The 9,418-nt window shown below is 56.2% G+C and overlaps 1 protein-coding gene across 1 annotated transcript; it reads right to left on the bottom strand.

The window, feature by feature from the left end:
• Window positions 1–814: 814 nt before the first annotated feature.
• On the bottom strand, window positions 815–9,107 carry SDS (serine dehydratase). Its single transcript, XM_032310132.1, has 8 exons — window positions 8,951–9,107; window positions 6,003–6,157; window positions 5,565–5,604; window positions 5,173–5,312; window positions 4,982–5,073; window positions 4,019–4,246; window positions 2,267–2,391; window positions 815–1,515 (listed from the first exon to the last, which is right to left on the bottom strand). The coding sequence occupies exons 2-8, from the start codon at window positions 6,153–6,155 to the stop codon at window positions 1,307–1,309; spliced, it is 987 nt and encodes a 328-aa protein (XP_032166023.1). The 5' UTR covers window positions 6,156–6,157; window positions 8,951–9,107; the 3' UTR covers window positions 815–1,306.
• Window positions 9,108–9,418: the final 311 nt, after the last annotated feature.

Below are 9,418 nucleotides of genomic sequence, written 5' to 3'. Positions count from 1 at the left end.
AACTCTGGGGCCAAGGGACGGATGGTTTGCTGTCTCTGCCTGCCCGCCCTTGATGTCCCATCACCTATAAAATATGTTTCTGTCCCTCCTGGCTGGAAGTCAGTGGATGAGCCTGTGTCCGGGGTGGGTTTGGGGTGGGTTTGGGGTGGGTTTGACACTCTCCCCTGAATCTCCCAGTCCCTGCTGGTAGTCGGGGTGGGTAGGGGCTCTGCAGACCCATGTGGATCTGCATCATGTCCTGAGGGACTGCAGGGGGTCTCAAGCTGCACTCTGAACTTTGGGACTCAGTGAATTGCGTGGGGCTGCTGGGGTTGGTGTGGTGGCGCCCCTTCCCAGACCTCGAGGAGCCCCCCCCGCAGGCCCTCTTCCCTGTTTCCCTGTGCCGGTCAGCAGCTCTCTCCTGGGAAGAGGGTTTCAGGTCTGAGAGGCTTTGCATGGCATTCTTCTCAAGTCCGCTCCTTCTGAATCCCTGAGATGGGTGTCCAGTGTCAGTTTACACCCCCCCCCCCAGTCGGGGGGGGCTCACTGCTCTGCTCCCATTGGTTCTGTGATCAAGTCATTCTGATAGCAGGATGGACTTCTGGCTCCAACAAGGCAGCCCTTGCCCCAGCTCTTGCTCACCTCCGTCCCTTCCTGCTTCCGGCCTCCCAGCATGCAGGCCCAGCTGGGAGCAGGGTTCCCGGCCCCCACAGCCATGGGGCGCCAAGGTTCTAGGGGGCAGGGGTTAGAGGGCAGGGCTACAAGCAGGCAGGTGCGGGGCCAGGAGGGAGGGAGGCAGATGGTAATGAAGGAGAAACTTAAAGGATCTTCATTTCATAAATACATTTTTTTCTTTTTCAATGAAAAAGCTACAATTAGAAAAATGCCTGGGGGGTGGGGCCAGGCTGGGCTTCCTGGGGGAGAGGACAGACGGTTCTCAGTCCTGGACTACAGACCTCTGTGCCTTCTGGGGAGGGGAGGCTTGTCCTGCTACGATCTACCCCCTCCTGCCCACCCCCCCACCCCCACGCTGGGGACCTGGTGTAGGATACATGGGCAGCCGTCACCGAGCCACGGTGGCTAGGGACAGTCCCAGAACCACTGCGCTGCGGCCAGAGAGGTTCGGTTCATGGCCTCGCTGGCTGCCGGGCCGGCTCCACCTCGGAGCTGCGGCCCCTCGGCACAGCGGGCTCGTGGGACTGAGAAACGAACCGGCTGCCCCGGGCCGAGGCTCCCAGGCAGAATATTTACAGCGAGGTGCTGGATAAAACTCCAGCTCCTCCAGGGGTCCCCCGGGGAGGGGAGGCCGACGGGTGGGGACGGTCCCTCACTTGGGCAGCCCGTTCTTCATGCCCAGCTGTTCCTTGAGGGCCTGCAGCTGGCCCAGACTGATGTTGCTGCCGCCACAGACAATGACCACGACGGAGGACAGCGGGGCCCGGAGCCTGCCTTCTCCTTGCAGCTTCTGAATCACGCGGCTGTACACGGCGGCCAGGGCTGCCCCACAGGCGGGCTCCACCAGGATCTTCTCGTCATCTGTGGAGGAGGGAGTGATGAGGGTGGGGCCTGGGGGCAGGGTGCGGGGGTGCTGGTGGGCCATAGGGGAAGCCTGAGGGTGTGAGCCGCTGCGCTCTCGGACCTGGCCACAGACTCCGGGCCCAGGCCAAACCTCCCCTCACTGCCCCAGCTTGGCCTTCCAAGTCCCGATCACGACGAGGTTTCATTATGAGTGCGGGCACTGGTGAAATGATTGTAACTGCCTCAGCCCTATGTGGAGAAGGCTTGAGTCATCACCTGAGCAAGACTGCCGTGTTTGATGGGCACACTGGGTGCTAATACAGATTAAGTGGCAGTGTGAGTGCTTACCGTGTGTGTGTGTGTGCGCTTGCACACATATACATGTGTCATCCCTGACCTAGACTGAACCCAGAAGGAAACCAGTCTACTTACAGACCCATTTCTGAAGCCGGGCTTGAGGCCCATACTTTCCCTTTTCACCAGGGCTATCAGGAAGCTCAAAGTTCGCATTTAAAAATATTTAATTGCTATTCCCTGCTGTCATGGTTATCAAACTTACTTCTTCACTTGTGGCTTTGGTCTTTCTAATTCTATAACTGCACCGTATTACCTTTCACAAGTGGGAAGTTCTAGGAAGGGGTGGGAGATCGGGGTGGGAGATAGGACTGTCGGGAAAATTTGCAGGGAATGGGATCTCTTAGGATGCCACGTGGATAGCCAGTTAGTTCCTGAGCTAGCAGATCGGGTCTTGAAAGGACGCAGCACATACCCACGAACTTCTCAATGGCAGCCACAGCCTCCTGGTCCGAGATGACTTCAGAGAAGATGGGGTGTTCCTGAAATAGCTTCAGGGCCTGAGCCCCCACGGTCTTCACGCACAGGGCCTTGGCCACACTGGGAGAGATGGGGATGGAGAAAAGGAGGGGAATGGGGGAAACAGGAGGGAGGGGGGAGGCAGAGATTGGGATGAGGAGGGATGGAAAGAGAAAGACGGATTTGAGAGGGAGCAGGGAAGCGGGGTCCGTGGGCAGGCTCCCCGACAGTGAAGTCTTTTCTAATAAGGCACAGAGGCTTGACTGGGGGTAAATAGCATATTGTGCTCAACACCCACTGAGGAACAAACGCCAGACAGACCGCCTTGTGGTTCCTTGAAAGGGCTCTGCCCGCCCAGGTCTGGCCCTGTCCTTCAGGGCTCAGGATTAAGGCCACCTCCTCAAAGGGTCCTCCCCATGACGCAGGCATAGTGACAATTTCTTGCACAAGTATTAAGTGCCAAGGATTTTGCAGGCATTATTTAATTCTCACAACCATTTTTGCTATTCGTTGGTTCGATTTTAATGGGAGAGGAAATCCAGGCAGAGAGTGTGCCGGTCACTTGCCCAAAGTTATGTGCCTAGGCAGTGGTGGTGGGAGCACTTCAAGCAGGATCCTTGTACCTCCAGGACCTGCACTCATCATCAGTGCGTTCACTTTCTCCCCGCTCCCTGGAGTCATCACTTTCTATTCCCATCTTGCCCAGGAGCACCTGGGGCCTGAACCACCTTAGTCCTAAGCCTGGCATAGCTCACAGTAGGCACTTGACAATTATTTCCTCAATCCTAACAGTGCAGGATCAGAGCCCAACGTGGTAGCTCCTGCGTGCCAGGCTCAGGAATCCAGAATTTTGGGCGCAGTCTTCCCTCTGTGTGGTAAGGACTTATCTACCCAATATCTATTCTAGCTGCACACGTGGAGACCTGGTAAGAAGATATTTCCCAGCCTCCCTTGCAGTAGCTGTGGCCATGTGACTAAGTTCTGGCCAATGAGAGGTAACTGGGAGTACTGTGTCTGTCTTTAAAGGGAAGGGGCATCACTTCTGCCCTCCCTTTCTCCTGACAGATGGAGCGTGGGTGTGATAGTCGGCACTTAAGCAGCTATTTTGGGCCATAGGGCTATTTGATAAGGATGATGGAGAACAAACTCAAGGGACCTGTGCCCTGGCTTCTTGGAGCCCCGGGACTGCCTACCTGTAGACACTTTTTTTTCATTTTATGTAAGAGATGAAGTAAAGTTCAATCTGGTTTAAGACACTGTTATTTGGGGCTCCTATATAATGTGACAAACCTAATCCTAATTAAATACCATCTGTCAAAGGTTGGGGGCTGGGATATGAACTTGGGAGCAGGGGCTGTGTTATTCACCACTCTGGCCTAGGATTGGCAGTGCTTGCATATAGGAGGGGCCCAATAAATGATTAGCAAATGAATGAGGTGTGCAAAACCCTGCCACAGGGCAGTCAATACATGCTTAATATTGGACTCTTCGTGTGAGAAAGCATGACGTTCACAGTAGTGAGTCACGCAGACTCGGGTCCAGTCCCAGCAGTACCACTCGTGGCTGTGTGACTTCGGGCAAGTGACCAGAGCCTCGGTTTCCTCATCTGTAAAATGGGACTGACATGGGAGGGTCTACCTCGCAGCCAGCCCTGAGGTGGGCTCCCCAAGGCTCATGAACAGCTAACGGAGGCAGCCCTGCTGCTCACCTGGTAACCTGGGGCAGGGAGACGAGCTTGCCAGCAGTGGTGGCAGTGTGGAAGCTGTGGGCTCCAATGGTCTCCATGGCGATGATAGGCACGTCCCCCCAGCCCACCTCCTGCAGACCCTGGACCACTCCGCACAGCAGGCCCCCGCCACCCACCGACAGCGCGATGGCCCCTGGCTTGGCGCTCAGCGTCTCCTTCAGCTCCCTCACGATGGAAGTGTGGCCTTCCCTGGAGGATGGGGGGGAGTTAAGGCTGGGCTCCCTGGAGACCCCACACAGGGGCCCTAGAGATGCCCCTTGTCCTCATCCCAGGCAGCCGAGGGGCTTTGGGCTAGTCACCCCCTCCCCAGCTCCTCCCTGATTTCCAGCCGCCAGCATCCCCATGCCCACGCAACAGCTTCCTCTGGCTATTGGAGCTGCCTGCAAATGTAGGAGGGGATGACAGCCCTGGAGAGCGGCCTTCAGCCAATGCCTGTGGCCACCCGGAATGGTGGCAGTGGTGTATAAGCTCCCAGCACCCTCTCCCACACAAGCTGGATCACTCTGGTTTGGGTTCCACACTGGCTCCCAGGGGCCCCCCTGATGGAGTAAGCTCTGGCCGTCCACTGAGGTCTGCCTGCCCCTGAGAACCCTTTATCGGCTCTCTTCTGGCCTTGGCTCCCTGCCCCCTTCTCTGTTGCGTCATTCCCCAGGCAAACTGCTTTCCCTGAAATCTTTGTCTTGGGGTCAGCTTTCTGGGGACCTGGCTACAGGTACGTGTGCATCTGAGCTCATACGTGCCCTCATGGCCGCAGGGAACGGGCACTGGCACCCGTGCGTGTGCACCTGCTCTCGTGCCCGTTGGCATGCCCAGCACATATAACTGCTGTGCCCGTGGGGTGATGACATGCATTGTGGCAGGTGCCCACCCAGTGGTATGGGAGATGGACCCCACCTACGCCAGGGGACTCTGGGCTCCACATACCAGATGAGGGGGTCATCAAAGGGAGGAATGTAGACCCAGCCTGGGTTGTTCTTTGCCAGGGCCTTGGCCAGCTCGAAGGCCTCGTCCAATGTCTGCAAGATCACAGCAGAGGTCGGAGGGGGTGAGGGGCTGGGGGACCCTGCCCTGCCACCAGACGCCCTCCGCGGCCCCTGCCCTGGGTTGGTACTCACCTCACCTACCACCTTGACTATGGCACCCTCATTCTTGAGCCGCTCGATGGTGAGGGCAGGTGTGGTGCTGGGCACCACGATGGTGGCGGGGATCCCCAGCTTCCTAGCAGCATAGGCGGCTGCCAAGCCCGCGTTGCCCGCTGCCAGGGACGGGGGGTGGAGAGTGTGTCAGGGCAGGAGGGCCTGGGAGCCCGACCGGGACCGCTCATCTCCAACCTCGGGACTCTGAACACCTCCCTGAGGGACTACTTGCCTCCCCCTGGAATTCCAAACTGGGGCTACTGGGGATGTTTGTCCTGGCTCGTTGCTCGGGTCACCAGGGCCCAGAGAGGTAGAGCGCCTGGCCCAGGGACACGCAGCAGGACACAGGAGGAGGCAGGCAGACCACTTACCCGAGGAGCAGACGAAATGTTCACAGCCTTGCTCAGCCCACTGTAGAGACAAGGTGGGGAGGGTGAGGCCCTCCTCCCAGTCTTCCCCTGGGCTCTCCCTGCCACACCTGGAGTGCTTCCCAGTGATTCCAGTATACACTGGCCTCTCCTTCCTTCATACAGATTTTGCGCTGCCCTAGCCTCTCAGATGACATCACTTCTCCCAAAGAGACTGGCTCAGGGAAGTGTTGCAGGGGCGGACAGTGAGGGAAGCAGGCAAATGACAGCTCTGGGATCAGTCCACGAGGAGACCCTCCGGGGTGGGCACTCCTTCTCTAGAGGGAGTGCTACTAGCAGATACTGGAGCATTGTGGGAGTCAGCACACCACGCTGGCCTGGCCCCGCTGAGGAAAAAGGACCAGCCACCCCCGCTCCAAAGATGCAGAGCCCCGCCCGTACATTCTTGCACAGGTGTCCAATGCCGCGGATCTTGAAGGAGCCCGAAGGTTGGGCACTGTCCATCTTGAGGTAGACACTGGTGCCTGCCACTTTGGACAGGGACATGCTGTCACGGATGGGGGTCTTGACGTGCAGGGGCTCTCCAGACGTCATCGCTGGGAGGAAGGAAGGACACCCAGATGGTCAGGAGAGCTGGCCATGGTGCTGGCCGCTGCCATGTAGCCCTCAGCATGCCTGCGAGTGACCCCTCCCCTCGCTTCCCATGAGGCTGAGGGAAGAGCCCAGATGAGGAGCATCCTGGAGACCTGAATTCAAATACCAGCTGAGCTGCCTACTCACCAGGGGACATCATGCAAGCAATCCTGCCTCAGCCTCAGCTGCCTCATCTGTAAAATGGGGACAAGGACCCCCCACACACACACACACAACACGCTGGGAAGCTGTGAACTTCAGAAATAACACTCAGACCTTGGACATTTCAAGGGACATGAGATGAGGATGGATTTATAGGTGCTGAGTCAGAGTGAGTTTCAAAGATGGTTCAGTGCTAAAAAGGGGCAGGATAGCAGGTGTAGTTTATTTGTGCAAAAACATGGGGACACACACACACACACACACACACACACACAAAATCCATAAGCTTTTATGTGCTAGAACATCTTGGGAAATATGCAAGAAACTCATGAGGGCGAGGGGCTTTTGTGGAGAGGGCTGGCACTCAGCATCCCTTTTGTGCTTTTTGAATGTTTTATTGTGCATAGGAAATACCTATTTAAATGCATGTATTTTTTTCATACTGACCTTCTGAAAGCCCCATCCCCAGTTAGAGTAGACTTTTTGTAATAATTATTTTATTATGTAATAATCATTTCTAAAGTGATTACCATGTGCCACACACTGTTTTAAGCTTTATAGATATTAATGCATGTAGTCCTTTTAATAATCGCAGGAGGTACGTTATTAGTCCATTCTGATAAGAAACAAGGCTCAGATTGTGTTTCCCAGGATGACCACTGCAAAGCTCGTCCCATCCCACACACATCTCTTATGATGTGACACAGATGCTTTTCCCAGTGAGAGGTGGGGTCTGTGCTTCCTGCTCAGGGACGCTGGAGGAGCAGCTGGCCTGTGGCTCTAGGTGGAAGGGACACTCTGTGGCCTCCAAGCATCGCAGTGTGGATGAATATTTAACAACAGACTCCGCAAAGAAAAATCAAGCCCTGATTTGCTGTGTGCGCATTTCTGTGCTGTACATGACCTTCCCCAAGGCCACTTTCAAGCTACCAACATGACATCACTGAGCGTGGAGCTGGGAAGAGATGGCACGGTCTGCTCTCTGGAGCCCAAGTGGGCCGGCTCCACTCCAGCCCCCCTCCCAAGGCGAGGTCATAGAAGGGGACACAGCCTCCGCCTGGCTGTCTCTCTCCGGCAGCTCCGTCTCCAACCCCGGCTGCCATGATGGGAGTAAGACCAGGCCTCACGCAGAGGGCACATGTAGATAGTCTACCTGACAGCGGATGGCCAGTATCTCCTGTCAGACATGGGAGGTGACCTTGAGACATCACCTACCATCACACATCACAGGGCAGATGTCTGAGAGACCCCAGTGAGAACTGCCTGCTGAACCCAGTTAAGCAATGATTGCAACAATGATTGCTCTTGCTTTAGGTCCCTACACCTTGGGGCGGTTTGTCACTCTAGCCACAGCGACTAGAATATTAATGTGACTTGCCCAAGGCCACACAGCTTGGGGGATGGGGGAGGCAGGATTTGAATTTAGATAGCCTAGCGTAGGAGCTATGTTCTCTCCAGGACCATGGGAGTGGCTCAGACCTCCTGGTCTGATCGAGAATCTGATGTAGCCCAGAGTCTGGCCAAAGACGTGCAGCCCTTTTTCCTCCTCTTCTCCTGGATTCTCCCCAACTTGGGCTGAGCCAGATTTTGATCAGCAGGTGGTTGGGTGAGTAGCCTATCTGGTCCCCACCCCACAACGTCCTCCCTCATGCTAGAAGGCCAAGCAAGGATGGCTGTCTCTCTCCACGCACCCCCCCCCAATTCCAATGACACCACCTGGGACAGCCCTAGGCTTGGCCACCAGCCCTTCCAGACTGAGCTAGATACACCTGGGTAGAAGACAAGTGAGGGATGGGGTTCCTGACCACCCCACGAGCCTTAGCACCCCCAAACAGGGATAGCTCATGTCTGTCTGAATTAACTAACATTCAGGGCCTGGGAGGGGGTGTTCTCCTTTAGATCTCTTGAACCAAAGCCAAGAACTAGAGGCACTCCTTTACAGGAACATCCCGTATCATTTTGAATTAACTTTAACTAGCCTCCTGGAGGTTCTCCCCGAAACAATGGCACCCCCGTTCTGGCTCAGTGGACCTTGTGCACCTTGCCAAGCCCTGGCCTCAGGGCGCTCTCCTGGTTGGGAGTGGGAAGGATGCCCCACAAGACCCCTTTCAGGTAGATTTGGGAAGTCTTCTCCCCCACCTGTGTCTGGCTGCCTTCAGGTGAGGGGCAGAGACCCCCTCCTTCTAGTACTCCTTCTAGTACAACATCTTGAAGTTGTGCGGAACGTGGAGGAGGGCGGCCACTGGAAGCTGCAGTCTGCCTTCGTGTCCCCTCTAGGTCAGAACTCACTCCCCTCTCACTCAGCTCAAAGCAAGAGTTCAATAAAAACGAACTATTGTTATATCTGACTGGACATTTTAAGTGCATGATCATTTCATCTTTACAACAACCTTACGAGGAAGCGTCTGTTATTATCCCCATTTTAGAGATGAGAACACTGAGGCCCAGAGCTAGATGCCGACCCAGCCAGTCTGGCTTCAGAGCATGGGTTTTTACGCTCAAATGACTCTATCTCCTCTTTCCCAGCAACCTCTTCCCCCTGCCCCTGGCCACAGGCACTCCAGATTGCAAATGGGGGAGGAGCGGGTACTTACCTGCCCAAGGTGGTGGAGCTGGAGGGAGTAGTCGGGGAAGGGATGGGCTGGAGACGGTCTAGATGGAAAGGCTGGGTAGAGAGTCCTCAGAGAGATGGAGGGTAGATGGACAGGTAGAATGTCTCCGGAATTGTCCCAGGGGCTACGGATCTGGGGCTTTGGTCCCGGGCTTTATTCCCAGGGCGCCTCCGGGCAGCCAATGAGGGCCCAGGGATGGCCACGCCCCCCGCCAAGCCCCGCCCCTGGCCCGCTGCCCTGGGGCTTCCAGGAGGCGAGGGGGAAGCTGGCTGAGCTTCTGCTGGCAGCTTCCTCCTGGCTCTCCCCCATTGGCCCCTTCCCTTCCCATTCTCAGCTTCTTCACTCGCTGGTGGGAACAACACCTGCTTCCCAAGACTGTTCCCAAGGGCTTGCAGGAGGATAGCCTGGGATCCTGCACTTCCCAGCCCTAGCGTGTGCTTGGCACATAGT

The sequence above is a fragment of the Mustela erminea genome, chromosome 13 (assembly GCF_009829155.1).
Source record: "Mustela erminea isolate mMusErm1 chromosome 13, mMusErm1.Pri, whole genome shotgun sequence".
Classification (NCBI taxonomy): Eukaryota; Metazoa; Chordata; class Mammalia; order Carnivora; family Mustelidae; genus Mustela; species Mustela erminea.
Note: the sequence above shows the minus strand (reverse complement) of the source record. Positions and strands in the feature narration are given on the sequence as shown.

Excerpts from the sequence above, each read along its gene's own strand:
- SDS (XM_032310132.1), bottom strand. The coding sequence starts at position 6,155 with ATGACGTCTGGAGAGCCCCTGCACGTCAAGACCCCCATCCGTGACAGC. Across the intron at positions 5,313-5,564 it reads ACATTTCGTCTGCTCCTCGG|CGGGCAACGCGGGCTTGGCA; the intron begins GTAAGTGGTCTG and ends CGTCCCTGGCAG. Across the intron at positions 2,392-4,018 it reads TCCCTGCCCCAGGTTACCAG|TGTGGCCAAGGCCCTGTGCG; the intron begins GTGAGCAGCAGG and ends CATCTCTCCCAG.